Raw genomic sequence first — 22,598 nt, forward strand, 5'->3', positions numbered from 1 at the left:
GTCACTTAAAACCAACTAGATTGTGATTTGCTTGACTTAATTTCTCATTTTCACAGCATTTTCTCTGCCAGAGTCTGCAAATAAACACTCTGATACCAGAGCAAACTTGGTAAATGCCTGTTATATACAATACAAATAATGAAGTATGAAAGCATAAGTTATCTGAAGGAGTTGGTGTTTCTAACATTTAATATGTCCAAGTGGAAGATAGTTTAATATCTAGAGAATACTTGCTTTTGTCATTTTTAATTTTTATATTAACCCCAAAAAACTAGTGATCTCTCTTCTTCATATAATTTTGAGCCATTTTTACCAAATAAGCAAGGTATTGGATCAAGGTAAGATGGCAAATTACTACTCTGGGACCAAGTATTTAAAGCATGCACTGAAAAAGTCTAATGTATCACTCAAGTGTTTTAGTTATTTAGCATCATTTTAACTTCATATGCTGCCATTTATCCTCTGAAAAAACTCTCCTTAATCTATTATTTATAAAAGGCAGCATAATACCTAATTCAATGAGCATAAATGTAACTAATAACATAATTCCTCTTTCACATTAGCTTAATTTATATAAAGTCACTTTTTTATGTAAATTGGTGCTTTTTTCAAAGTATTAAGAAAAGCATAATAAATATCTTACTATGTTTTCAAGATAGTCCTGTCTTACCTTCACACATGGAAATTTATTCCTACATGAATTTTGAGCAGAAAATTTGATGATGGTGTCGAGGCAGGAAAAAGAGCCAGGGATATTTTTCTACTGTTCCATTTTTAAACTAGCAAAGTTAGACAAACAATCATTAACTTCTAATTCTGCATATGTTATATGGAAAAAGATCTTAAGTTCTTAGAAAATTTCTGCTTATTAAAGTTATAGTCAACAGAAAATTTAAAACATACCTGTTATCCTCATAATGTAAACACAATGGATAATAAAGTAAAAAGTAGTTTCTTACTAAGTTTACAAATACCACAGAACCTTAGAGAAGGTTCAAGACTTTGAAGAGACTTCAGAGTCTCTTCAAGGCTTTGTCTTATATGTGAGGCCATATATTGGTAACCAAACTCTTTTTGTACTAGATAAATATAGATCCTTTTAATATTATTGGGAAAAATAAGTAATATTTTTAATAATACCTAACAGGTACAATGTATACTATCTGGATGATGGGCACACTTATAACTTTGACTCAAGCAGTACAGAAGCAATCCATGTAACCAAAACATTTGTACCCCTGTAAATATTCTGAAATTTAAAAAAATTTTTTTAAATGTTTTTTTAAATACTTAAAATTTTTTAAAAATTACTCTAATAAAAATCATCAGAACACAACAGAAGTAGTCAATGGCCTTGAAAGCTTCATTTAATTTGAACATTTTAAAATCAGAATGTCATTGAAGTAAGTTCACAAGGGCTTTTTGTTGCTGTACCTTAATATTTTATATTCCTTGTTTAAAAATTTCTTAGGGAAATTTAGGAATGTATGTATGAAGTAAATTTCACTTATGCAGGTTATAAACCTCAGCTAATCTTAGCTGACTTTTCAACAAGATTCTGATTTATAGTTGACTATAACTGAAAAATTTCCACTTACCTATAGCAATTTGAATTTATAGTAACAGCTAAGTTTATATTGACCTCAGACAGATGGAAAAATTAGGGTTTTATTTTATAGACCAGTAATTCAGAAAATATGCTTCGTTGCCTTTTTTTCCCGTCTCTCCTCTTTGCTGAACTTCTGTGAAACTTCCTTTCCTCACCATGACCAGACTATTATTGACTTTTCTCTCTGCTAAAGCAGAAAAATACTTCCAGGGTCCACACAGCAATGTTCAAAACAAGGGATTAGCTCCCTCCTTCCCTTTTGTGTAGGCTGCATAATAAACTCTGTGTTTCGTAGCATTGTTGTGAATATTCAGAGTGCTCTTTGCAAATGGTTTTCCTACTATCTCTGTTGTGTATCATTTCTTTTTTCTCTTGGATTCGTGGCTCTGAGTGGACCCCATCACCAACTTCACCAAGACCTCCATATACACCACAACCCTTTCATCTCTGTCACATTATGACACCCAAAAACTTTACATGGAGTCTTTTCTACTTTGTCTACTTTTTAAATCTTTTTCCTAACATCTTTGTAATTTTTTTCCCACTGCTACTGCTCTAAAATCTAATAATCATTTCTTTCCAAAGATTAAATTCATTTTTCTTTGCTGTAAATTTCATGTGAACCAGAATTACAGTCAGGTTGCACTGCTCGTCTGTATAGCTCTTAAGTTATAGGTAATTACAAAAATTGGTTTCTTGTGGCTTGCTGTATTCAGTCCACCACAGTATGACTAGTGCATGCTAAATGTAGAAAGATAATAATAAATTTGGCCATGGAACAAGTGTATCTTATATAATGACAACTAACTTTATATTGGATTAAATTATTTTGTATATTTAAATTATTGTATTATAATTACCAAAATGGATAGAAATAATTGATATCTTAATATTCTATTTTACTGTAGTTTACACTAGGCTTTTTATTTCATTGTGTTACATCTAATTGAACTAAACCAGTAAATTTATCATTATTCTGTAATTCATCATACATTTTCATACCTAATATAATTTTAGTCATTCCATGTGTTTCTGTTTGATGTATTCTAATTCATTCCAGTCAGTCCAAATGTACTGTCTTCCATAGGTTATCCTTCCCTTCAAGTGGAACTGGAAACCCCCACAGGGTTGCACTACACACCACCCACCCCTTTCCAGCAAGATGATTATTTTAGTGATATCTCTAGCATAGAGTCTCCCCTTAGAACCCCCAGTAGACTGAGTGATGGGCTAGTGCCTTCCCAGGGAAACGTAGAACATTCAGCAGACGGACCTCCAGTCGTAACTGCAGAAGATACTTCCTTAGAAGACAGCAAACTGGAAGACTCAGTGCCTTTAACAGAAATGCCTGAAGCAGTGGATATAGATGAGAGCCAGTTGGAGGATGTATGTCTGAGTGAGTATCCTCAATACCTCGGAAGTTTGGCTGGGGCCCCAAAAGATGTTAAACCTGCAGAGCCCTTGACACAGACTAGAAAAGTAGGAATAAGCTCTGAGCAGCAGGAGAAAGGAAAATCTGGTCCTGATGAGGAGATGACGGAAGAAAAACTCAAATCCCTATTTGATGACATTCAACTTGAAGAAGGAGTAGAGTCTGAGGAGATGACAGAAGAAAAAGTACAGGCTATTCTTAAACGTGTTCAGCAAGCAGAACTGGAAATGTCTTCAATTACAGGTTGGCAGAACGAGATACCAAGCGGAAACCTAGAGTCCCCTGCTCAAGCTCGAAGACTAACTGGTGGGTTACTAGATCGACTGGATGACAGGTATGGCTGTTTCAAAGAAAGGAAAGTGAAACACAGGTTACCTGTTAATAGTTTGTTTTAAATATATGCTTTTTAGCAATGACACTTTCTAAATTACCATTCCAGTTTTAGGATAATACCTGCTTTCAAGGTCAGTTCATTATGTTAACCTGGAGAGGTATTTAAATATAATTTTCAAAACTATCAAGAACCTGAAGTAAAATGCAAGACATTTTACATACATGCCAAAGATTTATACGTTGTCTTTCCTTTAGAAGACTACTCTTTTCTAGTTTATTACTTGCATTGTTCTTTTCATATGGTAATTATTGTTCATTCAAATAAATAAAAGTCCAAGTCTTATAGAAACATTTGTATTGTTTCTTAGTTAGTAAACATAAATATGCTCATTAAATAAACTATTAAAATACGGATAAAAAAATAAATACAACCCCATCACCTGCCAACAACTATCATTAACATTTTGGTAGATTTCCTTTCTTCTGTGTACAATTTTTAAAATTGTAGAAAATGCAGAGAAAGAAGTCATCTGTCCTATACTAGGAAAAACACGTATTTTATATATCATGTTTTTGTATATGAATGTTTTTCTTAATTTGAAATATATAATTTTTTACTCCAAATAATATTTCCATGATAGACATTTGTTTATAGCCAATATAATTCCCTGATCATGAATCTGGTTGATTTGTATATTGGCCCTGCCCTAGAAAGGTGAGAGTCTAGAGTCTCTGAGACGTTGGTTCAAATCCCACCACCATTAGGTATGTATATTGTGACTTTGGATTAATTTATAAGATCTAAAAACATCACTTTAATCATCTTTAGAAATAAGACTACTACTGCCTTCCTCAGAGATGTTTATAGATTAAAAAAGAAAGCATGTGTCATGCCTACCAAACGACTGATGCAAAAAGTAATCTCTCAGTATTTTTATTTCCACACATATCAGACTAAAATACATTTTATTTCAGTGGCAACTAGTGATAAATTTAGGTTGGATGAAAAAGAATGATAACCACATTTAATATTTTTAACATTTTCATATCATTGATAAGCTTCTTACTCAATAAAAATTCCCTAAGAGGGAATCAATGACTTCTGTATATGGCCTACAGACTGTTGAAAGAAGACAAATAGTACTAACTTTGATATCTGTGTTCAGATATAGTCACCTAATTTATAGTTGCATATCAGGAAATAGACTTTGATGTGGGAAAAGGTGTTCATGATTATTAAACAGGCTGAAATTCCTTGTTTAATATAGGTTCTGCCAATGAATTATATAGGAAAAAAACACTAATGAGTCATAGAAGCAGGAAAATGCCAGTAACTTTGCTCCTGGTATAAGCATATGTAGGGTAGGAGAACTTAGGCAAGCAATGTGGACTGGGGGGTAGAAAATTAAACAGAAGTCATAAAGGTGTATGTTATAGGATCTTCCAGTATGCTGGGATTGTTTGTCTTTACTCATACAGAATAGGATGTGGTACTGATGTCTTTTTAAAATAAATGTGTTCAGATAATCAGAATCTGACTTAAAAGTATATATACATACGTTATATACATTATACATATAAAACATTGCACTAATTATTGCCTTCCACAGATAATAAAGACACTGAAAATAATACACAAGCTACAAAATAAAATGAAGAACAGCCTATACTGAAACTAGTAATAAAGTAGAGGTCAATTTAAGAGAACATGTTGGAAAAGATTTTTAATAGTTAAGGGAAAACAATTCTCACATAGGTGGAAGCAAAAGGTGAGCACCAATACACTGATCACCATTGAGATCAGCAGAGGTCAAGAGTGAAGAAGGGTGAGATTCGAATAAAGGTATTATGGTTAGAAAACTGTAATGGCAGGATTTACAATTGAAAACATACAAAGAACTGGAATTTGGGGTTCTTGGGGATGCCACAGGAATTCATTTTGTTCTCTGTCAGGAGTTTTTTGTTTGTTTTTAACTAGTGATTTTAAAGGCATTTTGAAATATCCTCTTATGATTGGTGGGGTTGGAACTCTGGGTATTTTATGCATTCAGAAGTAGTTAAAAGACATGGTTGTTAAAACTTCAGCACTTCTGAAGCCCATTTTCAGCCATATGTTGCCATTATAAATTTGCACATTTTATCTTTTGCAGCCCTGACCAGTGTAGAGATTCCATTACCTCATATCTCAAAGGAGAGCCTGGAAAATTTGAAGCAAATGGAAGCCATGCAGAAGTCACTCCAGAAGCAAAGACAAAATCTTACTTTGCAGAATCCCAAAATGATATAGGAAAACAGAGTGCTAAGGAAACTCTGAAACCAAAAATACACGGATCTGGTCATCTTGAGGAAGCAGCATCACCACTAGCAGCATATCATAAATCCCTGGAAGAAACCAGCAAGCTTGTAATAGAAGACACTAAACCCTGCGTGCCTGTCAGCATGAAAAAGATGAGTAGGACTTCTGCAGATGGCAAGCCACGGCTCAACCTCCATGAAGAAGAGGGGTGCAGTGGGTCTGAGCAAAAGGTAGGTCTTCTGGTCATCTAGGAAGCTCTCATTTAAATTGCAAGTACTGATGCTCTGCTTCTTTTGATTAATCTTGTAGCACGAAATGGTGGAGGTAAAGAAAGTACTGAGTAAAATATGTGTCATTTGATCGAATCTTCACTCATTGGGTAGGGAAAAGGATTATCTCTTTAGTCATTTACAGGAGGGAAAAGAACCACAGAGATGTTAAGTAACTCCACCCACTTTCTGACCCTGTCTGGTTCACTGGATTAATTTAAAGAGTCTATCACACCTGACCCATTTAAGAGTTCTAAGGTCTGTTGTCTGAAAGTGTGTTTTAAAAATTGAAGAGACACAGTTCCCAAACCTAAATGTGATGGGTTGACAGCAGTTGGAAATGTAAAGTTAGAAGTACCATTTTTTAATTTTTATAACTAAGTTGATAATTGTTTTAACATTTGTCTCTAATAATTTAAAAACCTTACTGTGATAGATTTACTTGCTCTTTCTACTTATGGTTTTGTGGTACCATCTAATAGATTTTTTTTATTCTTTGAGGTTTACTATTTTTAGATATTAAAAATATTTTAAATGGAAATTATGACTCATAGATGGATATAAGAATAAAAATCAGCTCTATTTCCTACATTTTTCACTGCTTTTTGCTCTCTTGATTTTTGTCTCTCTTCATCAACTATGCAATAGACATAGATTGAGAGTTATACATCTTTGGAATAGTAGCACTTGGAGTTTTCCCTGAGACATATCTAGTTCACTTAAGACCCACTGTAGTGTTTTGGGAGAAAAAAGACAAGTCTTTTCTAAAATAATGAGTTCATGAGTAGTTTAAGGTTTAGAAAGACATATTAAACTCCCAATCACTCAGGTGCTAGGTAATTGAATTATCAACTCATTATATCCTTTCCTTCCCCTCTTTTGACTAGTTTCCTACTAGTTAGAAGGGAAAATGACAGGAAGTAAAATCAATAATTAAACATTGACTGAATCAATGGTTTTTCTGGTTTTTTTTTTTAAGCTTTTCTGTTTTTTTCAAGCCTTTTGTTAACTCCTTCCTGACAAGCGTGGTTTTGAATATTGATTTCTGTCTTTCACTATGAGTTTGGATGGATTGTCTCCTTTTAAAATGCTGTATGTTCCCTTTTAAAATGAGCCCACAAAATATAGGGAGAAGCAATAACAGTGATGTTTTTCCTATGAAGATTTATTCTGCAAATGCCTATTAAAAATCAACATAGATGTTCCAAAGGCAAATTACTATACTAATATAAATAAATACTGCTATGGGCATACATATTGGTCATTAAGGAACCATATTGGCTATTGGTATAATGAGGTTGAAAATGAAGTTTTTTAACCTTGAGTAGAAACAGCTAAGTTCATCAGTAATAGAAGATAATTGCTAGTAGAAGGCATTTTAAAGATTTCTTAAAAATGAGTTTGTGCCTTTGGTATTTGGTCACCAGTCCTCCTCTTAATGCACAAAGACTTCATGACCATAAAAATCCATAATAAAGCTTCTGGGAGATATGAGCCTGACCTCACAAGAAGTCCAAAGATGTTTAGGATGTATATTCATGGCTATAGCATCGTATATTAGCAACCTACTAGGTTATCTGATGTATGATCTCAGAAAACAGCCCCCTTTTTATCCCCTAAAAAATCAGGTCAAAAGTCCGAGTGCGGCTCTTATGCGGATGACTGCCTGCTGTTACAAGGTAAAATTCTGCTATTTTCCACGTGACCCATGGCAAGGAGTACCGGGAAAATTCCATTTGGTCTCCTAGTTTCCCTCTTTACCAATTCCCAGAGAATTCTCTAAAAGGAAGCCTGATCCTGAGATTCTGCTACCTACCGTCTTCTCTCTACCCTTCCCTTTCAGGTTAGCAGAGACTCCAGGGAGACAGTGGAAACTGAAACATTGGCCAAATTGGCCACTTTTTCTTTATGTAAGGGGCTGGTCTCCAATGTTGCTTTGGAGGATTATAGTATAATTGATATCTAGGTTTGTTGTTAATGTTTACATTAACATATGTTCTTCTGCTCTTGAATTTACCCAAGTAAAAACCTTTCCCCAGTTTAAGATTCCATGTATGGGTAATTCATGTGCAGTTTTCCCTTTTGTCTCATCCAACCCATTAATCCTGGGATGCTGATGAATAATTCCTTTCTTTCAACATGAATTCCTTTTACCTTTTCCTGTGTTCTTGAACCATTTCAAGTACCTCCTTCCACAATACTTACATCATTCTGAGTGTCCTGAATTTACTGTCCTTTTCTGAAAATTTAAAAATGTAATAAGGAACACTCAGTTCTCAAGTCCTTACTCCTAGTAAAGAAACTGGCTGCTATTTCCATTTGGAACCGTATTAGTGGGGTATTTTGTTCAGATGAAATTTCCTACAAAGTCACGGTAGATATTACTGTTACATTTTTAAATATTGTGAAATTTTTTTTTTTTTTTTTTTTTTTTTTTTTTTTTTGAGACAGAGTCTCGCTCTGTTGCCCGGGCTAGAGTGAGTGCCGTGGCATCAGCTTAGCTCACAGCAACCTCAAACTCCTGGGCTTAAGCGATCCTACTGCCTCAGCCTCCCGAGTAGCTGGGACTACAGGCATGCGCCACCATGCCCGGCTAATTTTTTGTACATATATATTTTAGTTGTCCATATAATTTTTCTATTTTTAGTAGAGACGGGGTCTCACTCTTGCTCAGGCTGGTCTCGAACTCCTGACCTCGAGCGATCCACCCGCCTCGGCCTCCCAGAGTGCTTAAATATTGTGAAATTTACCTTTGATGAAAAAAATAGCCTCATTTATTATCTATTCAACTGACATTTCATAAAGCATTTTATCTAACACCTACAGCTTCTATAGCAATTAAACTTATTTTTTTCACAAGTATTGCTATTCATTTTTCCAATGAATGGCAATTATAACTTCTATCTCCAGGATTATTAGATTTGAGGTAACTAGCGAACTTAGAAAATAAAATAATTCTGATTTTCATAGTTCCACCACTAAAATTTAGAACTAAAATTTAGAACTAAAATCACTCAGTAAATATTCTTCACCATGGTATTAAGTAAAAGCTAAAGGTATTTTTTCCTTTGAATTATGAACTATTTGCCACTTGGTAGTTTTTACTGATTCCTACTCTTAGTGCCTAAAAATTAATATATTGTGCAATAACGGTATTCTTGTTTGTATCATACATAGTCTTCTCAATTCTTTAAAAAAAAGACTTCAAGTTTTTACATGTTTATTCCTTCATTCATTTGAATACTCTACCAATTATTTGGTCCAAATTACAAGGTTATACATTCAAGGCAAATAAATATCTATTTAAAACTAGTTTTAAAAGAAATACAAATATGAATGTTTCTTCAAACTAATAGTAACATGTAGTGTTTTTTTTTTTTTTTTTTTAAGAGATGAGGTCTTGCTCTGTTGCCCAGGCTGAAGTACAGTGGCGTGATCATAGCTCACTGCAGCCTTGAACTCCTGTGCTTAAGCTATCCTCCTGCCTAAGCCTGCTGAGTTACTGGGATTACAGGCATGAGCCACCGCACTCAGCTCAGCATGTAGTTTCTGATGCAAAAAAACGCTTTATAATTATTTTTAATAATTTATAACTTAATGACCTTGATCTTTGCATATATACACACACACAAAGTAATTTCATTTAGAATTCTGCTCAAAAATTTTCTTCCACTTAAATTTTTTTTAAAGAGTCTCACAAATATATATCATGATTTTCCTTAGTGGGCAAGAAACAGCAAGTAAATGTAATTCTCTCTTGATTTCCCTTCTCAGAATGTCTTTTGTTTTAAGTGTGATGGTAAAATTATACTAAAAATGCATTTATCAGGACTTGAAAGACAGTGAGAGTGGTTCAAGTTCAGAGGAAGAACGGAGAGTCACTACCCGAGTTATTCGCCGGCGTTTGATTTTAAAGGTATCCTGTAGCTGGATCATTATGGGGCACGGCTGTATTAGAAACTCCTTTATTGTGGTTTTGAAATTTCAGCATGCTTGATGATGAAATGGCTCTGTATGTGTTTCTTTGCACACTTGAAAGCTTATAAAAACAACCAAAAAGGAAAAGCCATGTTGCATGGTACTAAGTGTTCTGTGTAGGCCTATTTGACATGTGGCAGTTGTAATTTTATCTTAGAATTCCTGGAATCTGTATCCTGCTTTCCTCGGAGAAGTGTTACATGTGTGAACAAAGATTCTATCTTGGTGAGAAAGTAGTTCATATCAAACGAAATGCTCAATTGAAACCTCAGAAACTGTAATGAAGTATGAGGTAAGACAAGGAAGAAAGAAAATTAAAAGGCTTCCTTCTCAGTCTCAAATTCCTACTGTCTTAAGAATTTTTAAATGGAAAGTAGTTAATCCATAATCAATCAATGGCTATGATTTTGAGGTTATAGCCTGGCATGAATGTATGTGACATAATGCTACTCAAGCAAAAAATTCTGAAGGAGGTTTTTAACTTTACTAACATACCAAAAAAAAAAACAAAAAAAACCTCAAGCTGTATTTTTAAGTATAGGAGTCAATTTTTACTGAAAATGAAAAATGTAATTCCACCCTATTACAACACAATTTGAAAGGCCTTTAGAAGCACTGACCTTATGCGTGGTCAGGCCTAGCAGAATGCTTCTCCCAGGCTGCCACTTGTCTTCATTACTCTAACTTTAGAAAGATCTTTCTTGATATTAGAATAATCGAGTGCAGAGAACTAGAAAGCCATTTTCAGTGCATATACTTTTGAGTGTGATCCAAACAAACTGAGGCTTCTCAGTTAGTAGCTCTGGAAAGAAAGAGAGGAAGAGAAATATCTACTGAAGACCATTTATCAAACTTATCATCCAATCTTTAAATGTCAGAAGACCCAGTGGAGAATAGAAAAGTTGGCTCAGGTATCCAAAATTTCTTAATCCTGCTGCTTTGTGTTTTTCATGAAGATCAGATGAAAGAGGAGAAGAATCTCTGCCAAATCTGCCGTAATGCAGTTTTTCTAAGACTCTGGACACATTAGAGAAGACAATAAATCCTTGTCAAAATTTTCAGTTATCCCCCAAATCAACTAAGCTCAATAGGGTGCTCGCAAAAAAACATGAATCACTTCTTTGAAAATTCCACATAGACAAGCCAAGTTACTTATCGCTGTCTTGCACATTTGCAGGTATTCAACCTGCTATCTATAAAATGCTCTTAATTAGTCATCTTACACATGTTCTCTGGGATGGGGGCTGGGGGGAGACTACTTGATTCAATATTCTGAAGGTGTTAAAGCTCTTTGCTCAGGTTTTATCATTCCCATACTCAGTGTCTTCAAGAAATGATAGGGTGAAACGTCTAGAAAAAGCACAACAGACATACTGTTTTGTAACTTACTTTTTATGCCTAACGTATGACATACTCATGTAATCTACCTCATTCCTTTATAATAGTTGCCCATTATAGAAGTCGACCCTATCTAGAACAGAAGAAAACAAACATAATCATGCAAAAAAAAAAAGTGGGCGGCAGGGGATAAGTTTTTCTCTAAAGAAAACAAAAACAATAACAACATTAAAATCCCCCAAGTCAATAAGGGTTATTTCTTTTGGTCTCCTAGAATTCTAGACATGCATCAGCAAGATAGGTTTTAAGTAATTTTATTAGAGTGAGTCATCTATGTATTTGAGCTTAACATATATAATTATATGTTAACATAAATTATTAAGAGCTTAAATTTAAAAGACCAAATGCTGTGATGTTATAGGCTTCATAATTCTCCCCAAAGACCCACTTCTTGAAGTTAGTGTACTTTTGGAGAGACTGAGTGGAATCAGAGAATGGGTTTATAACTGGAGAAAGCATTGTAAAAACAATAGAATCATTCACAAATGAGCTTTGAGAAATGTCTATCATACATGATGGAGAAACCAAAAGCTAAAGAATAGTTATAATTATTATTGGAAGCTACAGGTATACAAAAAAAGCTTTGTAAGTTACATATATAGGATTCTTTCTGGTTAATATTTTTCTGTTCAGATTGTTGCGGCAGTTGGAAAGGATGACACTTCTGTTGCTTTTCTCTTACTCCACATACTGCTGTCTTTGTAATGTAAGATCAACGTGATAAGGCAGTCATCTTCGTCAAAAACATAAAATGGAAATGTTTGGACCTGGATAGGTCAACAAGACTAAAATTATTCCTTTTCCTACATGACAAAACTGAAGATTGGAGATGAATTGATTTACCCAAAATCACATAGCAGTAGCAGCTCTGGGACCAGAGCCTCCTTCCTAGCCCTCTAGAGAAGTACTTTGTCCACAGTACTTCACAGGCAGCCTGCCCTCTGTACTGGTGGGTTCCGTGTTCACAGATTCAACCAACTGTGAATTGAAAATATTCAGGAAAAAAAACCAACGATAAAAAATACAAATAAAAAACAATACAGTATAACAACTATTTACACATCATTTACATTATATTAGGTATTACAAGTAATCTAGAGATGATTTAAAATATATGCGAAGATTACTGTGTGCCATTTTATAAAAGAGACATGAGCATCCTGGGATTTTGGTATCCTTGGGGGTCCTGTAACCAATCCCCAAGTATACTGAGGAATGATTATATTTCTCTTCCAGAACAAATAAAAAAGGAATACCGTTTGCTAGACTAAATCAGGCATTTGGCTATTCAGACCTTTCCAGTGGCACAGAAGGCAGCATTGGGCTGTCATTGCTGGAAACTATTTGATGGGGCTGGAATGCTGGGAATTTGACCTACTTCCTGGATGCTGTCCAACCCTGAACTGAACTAGCACAGTTGTACTGTTTGCCATAGTAATCACCCTAGCACTTAATATCTCAGAACTGAAAACTATTTTGGGGGTTGTTCCATCCCTCCCAGAGCTAGCTTTTGCTGGGAAGTGTCTTCCAAAAGAAGCAGTAGGTGTGCTGAGGATTGGATTGGCACAAGTCTGGGCAAATCTGTTTTCTTAGCGTTCAATTTGTATAATATATGGGGTAAAAGCATAATTTTACAAATTTTCTCTTTACTTTCTTATATGGATCCATTCTTTTTTTTGTGAAGTTTTTATTTATTTTTATATTTAATATTTTCCAATCCCTCTGGAATGAGTGAAGTTAACAAATTCTCCCATTTGTCATGAGACTTTTAGAATTTTTATCAGCATATTCATTTATTTCTATACCATTTGAAAATACAGTTGTTTCAAATCCGTAGAAGCAATTTAAGTTATTAACCAGTCCTATGAGTTTGTTTACCTTATTTGCTTAGCAAATCCAGTGATTGCAAAGGTAAAAACTTTAAACCAACTAAGAACCAAACTACTGTGAAGTTTGATAAGATTAAAATAACTAAATTTTTACTATATAGTGCAACTGTATTTTCATTTCTATTTTCAATATTTTTACTGGCTTCCTAAATAGAAGTTTACATGTATGTTTTCCACAAATCAAGCAATTCAAAAGTGTATAATGTTCTATTCACCCATTCTATTTTCCAGAGGTAACCACTATTCACAAGCTTCAGATTTTTATATACATATACCAATATAGAAAGTACATGTGCAAACAAGGCCTAGCTAATAGATTTTTTAGAATATAAAAGTGGGTTATATTATACATATTGCTTAGTAACTTGCTTTTTGCAAAATACATCACATCCATCCTATTTTTGGAAAGTTCAAGTTTTTTATGTGTATGTCAAAGCAAATTGGTACATTTCATAGTGTTATTCTTTCATTTTATTAAAAATTGTAAAATACAGTGCTTCTAGCAGAGGCCAAAGGGAAGTACTGTTAGTTTTCATTAAGGCAGACACCAGAGATGAAAATGTAACACTGTCCGTGCTGTCACTTTCTTTTTTTTTTTTTTTTATCTTATTATGGGGATACAGAATTTGAGGTTACATACATTGCCCATGTACCGCCTGTCTGTCACTTTCCTTTAAAACGTGGGGGAAAGTCAGAGGGATTGCCAAAAATACTGTTGTCAACAAGACTGGGGGAAAATTTGTTTACCTGAAAGCGCAAACTGTTTGCAAGAACTTTAGAAACTAATTAGAGATTATTCTCTCTCACTGAAGAGTGGCCCCAGAGATGTTTCCTTGGTAATGCTTGGTCTCTAATATATTTGACAGAATTAAAGATGAATAAATTTTTTAAAAAACATACTCCTTACTGTCTTTCCTACCTATCTAATCCACTCCCCCAGTGTAGTGAGTGTCTACATAGTCAATTTATTTTGACCTTATTAAAGCAATCATTGACCATATTTAGTGGCCATTTAAGATAAAGAGATGTACCTTTGCCTTTAATTATATATAAATAGTATGATTTTCAGTATGAAACAAGGAAAATGCCAACATACCAGAATAGTTTTCAATAACCTATATAGCTTATTATTTTTAAGTAGGGCTTTGCTCTTTCTCAGGCTATTAGTCTAAATCAGTATTCTTGTATGTATTTTCTATGCTTATAAATATACCTACTTCATATTCCTTTCAGAGACTGTCCAAACAATTTAAAAATTAACTGGCATTTTTCCCCATAAGAGGATCCATTCATAACATATCCAATAGGATACTCATTTTCTGGATTTTCCTGGGATCCTTTAATCTTTTAGCATTCAAAGGGCTAGAAATTTCTAAGAGTTAGCTCAACAATGTCATTCATTCATTTTAAACTATAGTAAAACATTTTATAACATTCTATTGGCTTTTTTGCTGTCTTTATGCCTTTACTTTTAAAATTATGGTTTTTTCCCCCAAACATATGAAACCAACCATAGGAAATATGATATTCCCATAAAAAACTTGATGCAGGTTTTAAGTTCATTTAGACATAAGACCTTTACATTGTCCCAATTTTCTTCCCTCTCTTAACTGTGCTAATTGAGACTAGTCATAAGCAATATTTAGGATGTACTAAACATGAGCAGCAAGAAACATCTAGTTTTATTTTCATCCCACCTATACCGCAGTGAGGTAAAAATGAGTCATATTTCTCACCCATTGTCATGACCTGTGCATCCACAATCTCTAAGAACAGAAAGTCGCTTTGTAATGAAAGAAAATGAGAACAGAATTTTGTTAGTGAAACAATAGTGTTTTAGTCTTTATTCTGTCATTTCAAGCCAGAACTGCCTTTCAGTTGTGACATAAGGCAATCATAGAATTTTCTCACCATTATCAGAGTCACTATCTTTTCCATTCCAATAACACTGAAAAATTGAGAATCCTGGCTCTCTCCAGAATACAGCTGTCTTTGTGATTGGCCATTTTTCTTGGAAAAAAACATCTGTACACTGCACTGTAACATTATCCACTTCACCTTTTCAATAAGATGTTTGACTAACCGGACAATAGGTCCCTGAATATTAGTCCACACTCAAGATGTTTATCCTTATTCCTCAAAGCTGTAAGTGGCACAAATCTGAAGCTGACCACCAGCGAGGAAGGTAATGGAATGCAGATGCAGTCCTCTTTTTGCTGAGTGGTTTGTCTTATTATACAATCAGGGAGCCAGCAGAGAGATCCTAAGGAGCCATCTAAATCCACCGACCTGCCTACAGGCACAAAAATTATGAGCCTACCCTGGAGAGTTAAGAATTTATTCCATTTTTTAAACTCATCAGAGGGAGACCTTTGACAGTTTCCCCTTTAGAAATCAGCTAACAGTCACCAACTGAACTATATAATCTCAAATTCCTTTGGTATTGATTTTATCTTTTTTTGGCCTATGGCAGTGGAGATAATCAGTTATCACATGAGACCTCTTCACTTCAAGGTAGTACTCTTAAGCTATATACTACATCAGACATAGTTATTCTCATTTAAGACCTATGAAAGGCTCAGTCTAAAAATAGAATTCTCGCTGCGCTCTGAACTTTGCTCACAGTCTATCAAAAAATGTATATATTACCCTTGGTAAATGAATTTTTAAATAAAACTAATATGAATGACAAATATTATGCCCAAACTAAGGTACTGTCTTAATTCAAATAAGGTAAAACTCAATGCACAAAAATCTCTAGAGATTTGGTAGAACTCATGAAGAAACACTGTGCTCAAAGCGAGATGACTGAATCAGAGCTCTAGTCATTGGCAAGAGTTTTTTCTACAAATGAAGCCTTTTGGTTTATCAATGTGTAACTACATTCTGTAATCATGTATTTTCACATTCTTCCTTCTTGGAATTTGTTGCTAACCATCATTCTTGAGGTTTAATGCTTGAACGTTGTGGACTGCTAAATAACCATCAGTGACGTCATCCTTTTCCCCTTGGAATGGAGTAGCAAGTAGAGTGTACAAATTCTTTTTCTACAATTCCAGAGCATGTGTGGTGTTTGGAGTGGTGTGGAGATTTCTCCATCTAGTATGTTCCTAATCTCTATGCCAAATCCTTTAGGGAGAGGAAGCAAAGAACATTCCTGGTGAATCTGTCACAGAAGAAAAATTTACTGATGAAGAAGGCAACCTCATCACCAGAAAAGTAATCACCATTTAGATTTCATGCTTCTCTTGGAACTTAGATTTTTCTGCATTAAAAACACTGGTATTTTCTGTGCTGTAGTGTCACCTCTTGAAACAGAAAAATCTCTACTTTTCACTATTGCTTCCTACAGATTACTCGGAAAGTAATAAGACGAATTGTTATCCCACAAGAGAGAAAACATGATGACGTGGTAATGGAGAGGGACTGCCAAGGAGAACGTAGAGGATAAAAGCTTGTGCACTCCCTAGAAAATACTGCTAACAGGCTGGCATCTGCAGTGTGGCAGCTTGAAGTGTTTGTTGCTTTTGACGTCTTATGCATTTGATTAGGGTCAAAGAAAAAGGCTTTGCTTCCTAACATATACTTTTTTACTGTCTTCAGAGTTTTCGTAGGGTTAAGTTCATTTATGGGGGAAAGAATGTGCTCGTTTGAGAGAACTGAAGAATGCCCCAGCCCCACCGAGGGCTTGGCCTTCAGCAGAGCGCTGCCTGGGACAGGGACAGAACACTCCAAATGCCCAGGGTTTAAATGTTAGAATATCAGAAGGCTCCACTCAAGATCCTTATGTCAAATCTATATATTTTTCCCTTTCTACCATATTCTGTAGGAAAATCTGAATTCCCATATCTTAACCTGAGGAGGGTTTCCCTCTTTGAGGTTATAATAGCTCATGTCCAACGTGCCAGTTAAAGAACCAAACTTACCACTGAACAGTGAAACTCACCAATGAATCCCCATCTTAGAAAGAACATTTCTAGTTATGCTTCATTTCTTTCTATTTCTCAGATCTTTACCCTTTTCACTTTAAAAATAGAAACTTCAATAGACTGTTTACATAAGAATAAAGTGAAGTGAAAATTTCTCAGAAGTATTCAATCAGAAAATTGGAAAGGCTACTTGTGTTTTCTGTTAAAAATAGAGTGGAAACTAAGTATTTGTGCAACGACCTTGCTCTCAGAGCAGTATGTTCCTGATGCTCAGTGAAGAGAAGTTTTGGTTTATGGAAAATAGATGCCTCATTGGTCTGATAGTGAGAGGAAGGCATTAGTAATTCCACAAACTTAAAAAAAAAAAAAAAAAAAGCTCCTCAGATCAATAGCATTTCTATGGCTTTTAGTTCTTGATTAACACTTTACTGAGAAATTTCAGTTTCATTACAACAGGTCGCTTAAAATTCTGCTGGCCATTAAAAAGCCATACATTATAATTTACTGATATGTTTTAAAATTGGGATTTGGGTGTCTTGTGAACTGTTAGCAATTTCTTGTAGTCACTACAGGAAATGTATAGACTGGTCATTTTCATTTATCACTAACCTACTGAATTATTGTGAAATATAGTTCTGTCGTATTCGTTTTGACAGTGCTCTCTAGCTAGCTTGCCTTGATGACGCTCAGCCGTGTAGTTAAGCCAACTAGATTGTATGTAGTTTTGGACATGAAGTGACAAAGTGCTTTTAACTGTTTCACTTATCCTAATCCAGCTTCCAAGGACCAGAAATGGGACTGCTTTATATCTAAAACTCTTTCATGATGAATCTTAATGTGTATATTCCTTTTAAAGCAGGGAGAAGGTTATAAGGTGAAGACGAAGAAAGAAATCCGCCATGTGGAAAAGAAGAGCCACTCATAACAATGAATGGTCAGTCAAGGTGATAAATACACTCATATCAACAACAGTAGGATTTAAATTCCTAAAACTTCGAAATTCACTATATAAGTCAATCAGATCTTCACCTTCCTCTCTTTTTCACTGAATTCCAGCTTTGAAAATCAAATATGAAGTTGTTCAAGTTCTAGTTATGTTTCCATATATGTGTGTATACACACACACAAACTTGATTCTAGTTTCACCGTCCATTAACTTTCCCCTCACAAATTAGGCAGGAATTTAAATGTAAATTATGTTTGCAGAACCAAATATAAATAGGTGATTTTTGAATCTCCTGTAAGAGGGAAAGCTCATTATGAAATGCAGTAGCCTTACACAATCTAACAGTCAGACTATATGGCAAAAAATAATTCTTACAAACATACTTTGAGAACTCTATTGATCCTGCATTTTGCCATTTTAGTAGAATAGGATCTGAGGATATAATTTTGGTTGAAATATATAGTGGTTGCCAAGTCTAAATTAAGTGACTGACACCCCCATGTACAACTTTGCATATTTTATATAAACCAAAGGGAAAAAAATGGTTAATGGTAGTACTCTTCTTGTTTTGAGTTAAATGTTTAGTAAAGTGAGCTTTGTTTAAATTTGCCTGGACTTTATAGATCACCTATTTTCCTTTAACATTGTTTTCCAGATTATACACTGTCCTATTTCTACATGGCTACAATTAGAAAGGCCATTTGGGGTGAAAAAAAGCTAAATTTTGAGGTAAATTCTGGTTAAGCAGAATTCTGGTTAAGCAGAAAGCAAAGCAGAATCATTTCTTTAGGGCTGTTCACCTACAGTCAGTCCTCTTTGCCCCATTGGTTAAAGTGAGAAAGAACAGATTCTGGTTTTCACTTGTGTTTCCTGTTCCCTACGTACCAGAATCCTGGTATTTGAAGTGCTGACGTAAGGAACTGAGAAATAATGTAGTCTCATTACCCCTAATTTTATATGTGAGCTAAATAAGGCCCAGATAAATTCCTACTTCTCCCTCCCCCAACATCATCATTTATTTATTTATCCACTCTAACATCATGTCACTTCGTTTCTGTGAGGCTTTCTTACATCACTGTTTAATGGCATGGAAAAAACTGAAGAACCACAGAGTGCTCTGGAAATATTTACTATTCTTCCAAGTGTTTTCCATGTGTTCTTCGTTTAGTTGTCACAGCCAGACCTCTTGAACAGGTGCCCTTAGTATCCCCTTTTAACAGATGAGGAAACAGGACCAAAGCAGTCCGAGGTCACGTAAGGAAAGTGTGGCAGAAATAGGATACAAACCCTAACGAGCTGCCTCCAGAGCCCACTTTCTCAACCATGTTTCCTGGAGTCTCAACCTGAGTGTGAGGTGACAGGGACGGCTTCCTTGAGAACGTGATATTTGAGCTGAGTTGTAAAGATGTATAGGAGTTGGTCATCTCTGTAAGGATTCTGGTCTTTACCCTAAAAGCAGTGGGAAATCACTGAAGGTTTTTAAGCAAGGATGGGATATGATCCAGTTTATGTTCTGCATCACTCACTCCAGATGCAGGGAAGAGAATGAATTGGAAGGCTCAGTAATAGATGAGCAGAAAACCTGTTAAGCAACTATTGCAGATGCTAGCTTTGGCAGTGAGAATGGCTGAATCAAGAGATATTGATTGACACAGCTTGCTTGTTATTGGATGAGAAAACTAGGGATAACATCGATGTAGTAGTGTCTACTATGAACCCATATATTATGCATGTCCTACTGCTGAACCTGGTGAGAAAGACTTATGTATAGGAGATTGATAAAGTATTGTGCTTGATTTGCTATCTTGAATTAGTCCATTTAAAAATTCTAAATGACAGCAGAAGAGAGTTCAGTCAGTGTTAGTATGCCCCTAAATGTTTAGCAACTTGTTCAACCATATACTCTGGGAAAGAACTGAAAAGGTTACCTACAACAGCTGGGCCATTTTTCTACAATAACATAGACCTAATGTCTGTGAATAAATGATACCAAAAAATATGTGACAGTGCTACACTTCCAGGGTCCTACAGTAATATAAAAATGACTTGGTCACTAAATACACAGGATGTTTTAAAATTATAAATAATTTTATATAGAAGTTGTCAGACTTCTATATAGACGTCTATTAGGAAGTTGTCAGACTCACATGCTACACCACTCAAAGGAAAGAGAAATTTGGGTAGATTAATTCATATGAATGTGAAAATAACTTCAGCATAAAGCAAACTTAATGTGTCAGATGGAGAGAACAGCGATTTGATAGCAAGCCTAATTTTACTTTCCAGGTAGTGTTTACCTTCCATTAGGAAATAAGAATACTGTCTGAAATTCCAGGACATTGAATGTGAGCTCTGGAAAAAATCAATTTGCAAATAGTCATGTTGGCTGTCTTTTAAAAGTAACAAAACAACTAAGGAAATAAAATGCTGCCAATTATCACTGAGTCTCACATGGTGACACCAAAATTTTTATTTCCCATTTTAGAACCAATTGAATTTTGAGCTATCTGAACTCCACACCTGCTTTTCTTTAATATTGAGTCACAGCCATCCTATTTTTGAGGGGAAAAGCCAGTGACTTTAAAGATTTGCACATAGTACATAGTGACTTATAGTTTACAAAGTACTTTTACATTCTTGTGTAATCTAACCCTTCAAACAAGTCTTGAGGCAAGTCAGAACAATTTGGTTTGTGACCTTTTACAGATGAGGATACTAAGGCTTGGAGAAGTCAGATGATGTATCTGTCACAGTTTATGACCGGTAGAGCTAGGACCTGAACTGAAGATTATTGATACTCCGTCTAGTGCTCTATTACACACTAAGCTATCTCTAAAATTATTTATGAATAGGAATAGTCATTTACTGAATGATTGCTATATGCCAGGCACTAGATAAAATCATTACATATTACCTTATGTAATCCCCAAAACAATGCTATAAGGTAACTACAACTATTGTTCCCCCCCCCCAGCTTTTTTAAAGAAATGAGGGGGTTAAAAAAGTTAAATAATTTACCCAAGGTCCTACAGCTGGCGAGGTTTAAAAAAGTTAAATTATTTACCCAAGGGCCTATGGCTGGGGAGCAAAAGAACAAAATTTGAACTTATCTAGAACATAACCCCTTAAACTCATAAATATTACTCATATTAAAAAGTAATATCTGATGATCTTTAGAGACCAAAAAGCAAATTTTGAATCAAATACATGTATAAAGGCAACTTGCATTAAATTTCTTCATACTATATATAATGAAAACACTTGTGGTTTTTTTGTTCTTTTCTTTTTTAAACAAAGCAAGACTTCATTTTTAAGGTAGCCATAATGTCCAGATTTTATGTCAAATACCATTAGAGGGCTGATTAGTGAGCTCATGGCAAGGGAAGGTCCCCAAATAAAAGCCATAACAAATGTTTACATTAACACATAGCTGTACTCTACACCTCCTTTGGGAAAATGCTCAGGATCTCCTTCCATATGGAAGCCACGCACCGCAAGAGTGCCCAGGCTTGTCAGGGCAGCACTTTATCTGAGGCCAAAAATTAACTCATTTCATTGGACCATCTGTCTGGCTTAGAATGGAAAGGCTAGATATACTATGGTAAATAAAACTTCCGTGGTCCCTGCATTTCTGGATCTCCCAGCCTGCAAGGAAAAAGACATGAGACAAATGATGTTTAAAAGCACTGAATATACAAAGTCCAGGATCCAATGAAAGAATAGTGTGGGAATATATTTAGACTTGGAGGCTAGGGAGGGTCTCTGAGAAGTCATGAGACCAGAGGTGGCACAGCTATGAAAAGAATGAGGAGAAGGAGAAGACAATTCCAAGTAAAGGGTACAACACATACAAGCACCTTCGGATAGGACAAGGCCTACCATATTTGAGAAAAGGAAAGATCCGTGCACTAGAGCCTGGTGAGCTGGTGGTAGATGAGGGAGTCTCAAGGTGAAGTGAGAAATGCACCATTATTCAGAGCCCTGTAGGCCAGAGGAAAGGATTTAGATTTCATTCTGAGAGGAATTTGAAGGTTTTGAGGGTTTTAAGCAAGGGCCTGGCCTGATTTCTCTACTCCCCACCCCTCACCCCACCCTGCCTTTTATTCTTTAAAGAGCACACCGACTATGTAGGGAATGGATAGGAGGATAAGAGTAAAATGAAGGTGACCAGTTAGGAGGTTATTGCTGTAATCCAACTAAGCCATAATTATGGCTTGGGCTGGAACCTGGAAAATAGTTTTAGGAAAATCAGTAAGCACTTGATAGATTAGTGTGGTGGTAGGGTAGAGAAAAAGGGTTGAGTCAAGAATGACACCCTGGTTTCTGGTATAAACAACTGGGTGATAGAGAAAAGAGTAGAAGTGAAAGAGGAATGAGTTTTAAGAAGAGTGTCAGGCATTCAGGCTTAAACTTGTTGAGTTTGAAGTGCTTATGTGACGTCCAAGTATTGATGTTATATATACAAATCTGGATCTCTGAGGACAGGTTGGAGCTGGACATATGAGAACGTGAGAGTCGT

General features: G+C 35.2%; 1 protein-coding gene across 2 annotated transcripts in view; it reads left to right on the top strand.

Moving 5' to 3' along the window:
* The window catches only part of ANK3 (ankyrin 3), a 317,709-nt gene that overhangs the window by 289,042 nt on the left and 6,069 nt on the right, over window positions 1-22,598 (top strand). Inside the window, exons 17-20 of one of the 2 annotated variants that reach the window (XM_069460453.1) lie at window positions 2,697-3,005; window positions 3,285-3,375; window positions 5,525-5,900; window positions 17,990-18,067. In XM_069460453.1, coding sequence (XP_069316554.1) covers window positions 2,697-3,005; window positions 3,285-3,375; window positions 5,525-5,900; window positions 17,990-18,058 — 845 coding nt within the window. In that variant the 3' untranslated portion in view covers window positions 18,059-18,067. Of the gene's footprint in view, window positions 1-2,696; window positions 3,006-3,284; window positions 3,376-5,524; window positions 5,901-17,989; window positions 18,078-22,598 lie in introns of both variants that reach the window. The other variant, XM_069460452.1, reaches the window with a different exon arrangement.

The sequence above is a fragment of the Eulemur rufifrons genome, chromosome 28 (assembly GCF_041146395.1).
Source record: "Eulemur rufifrons isolate Redbay chromosome 28, OSU_ERuf_1, whole genome shotgun sequence".
In the NCBI taxonomy this organism is placed as follows: Eukaryota; Metazoa; Chordata; class Mammalia; order Primates; family Lemuridae; genus Eulemur; species Eulemur rufifrons.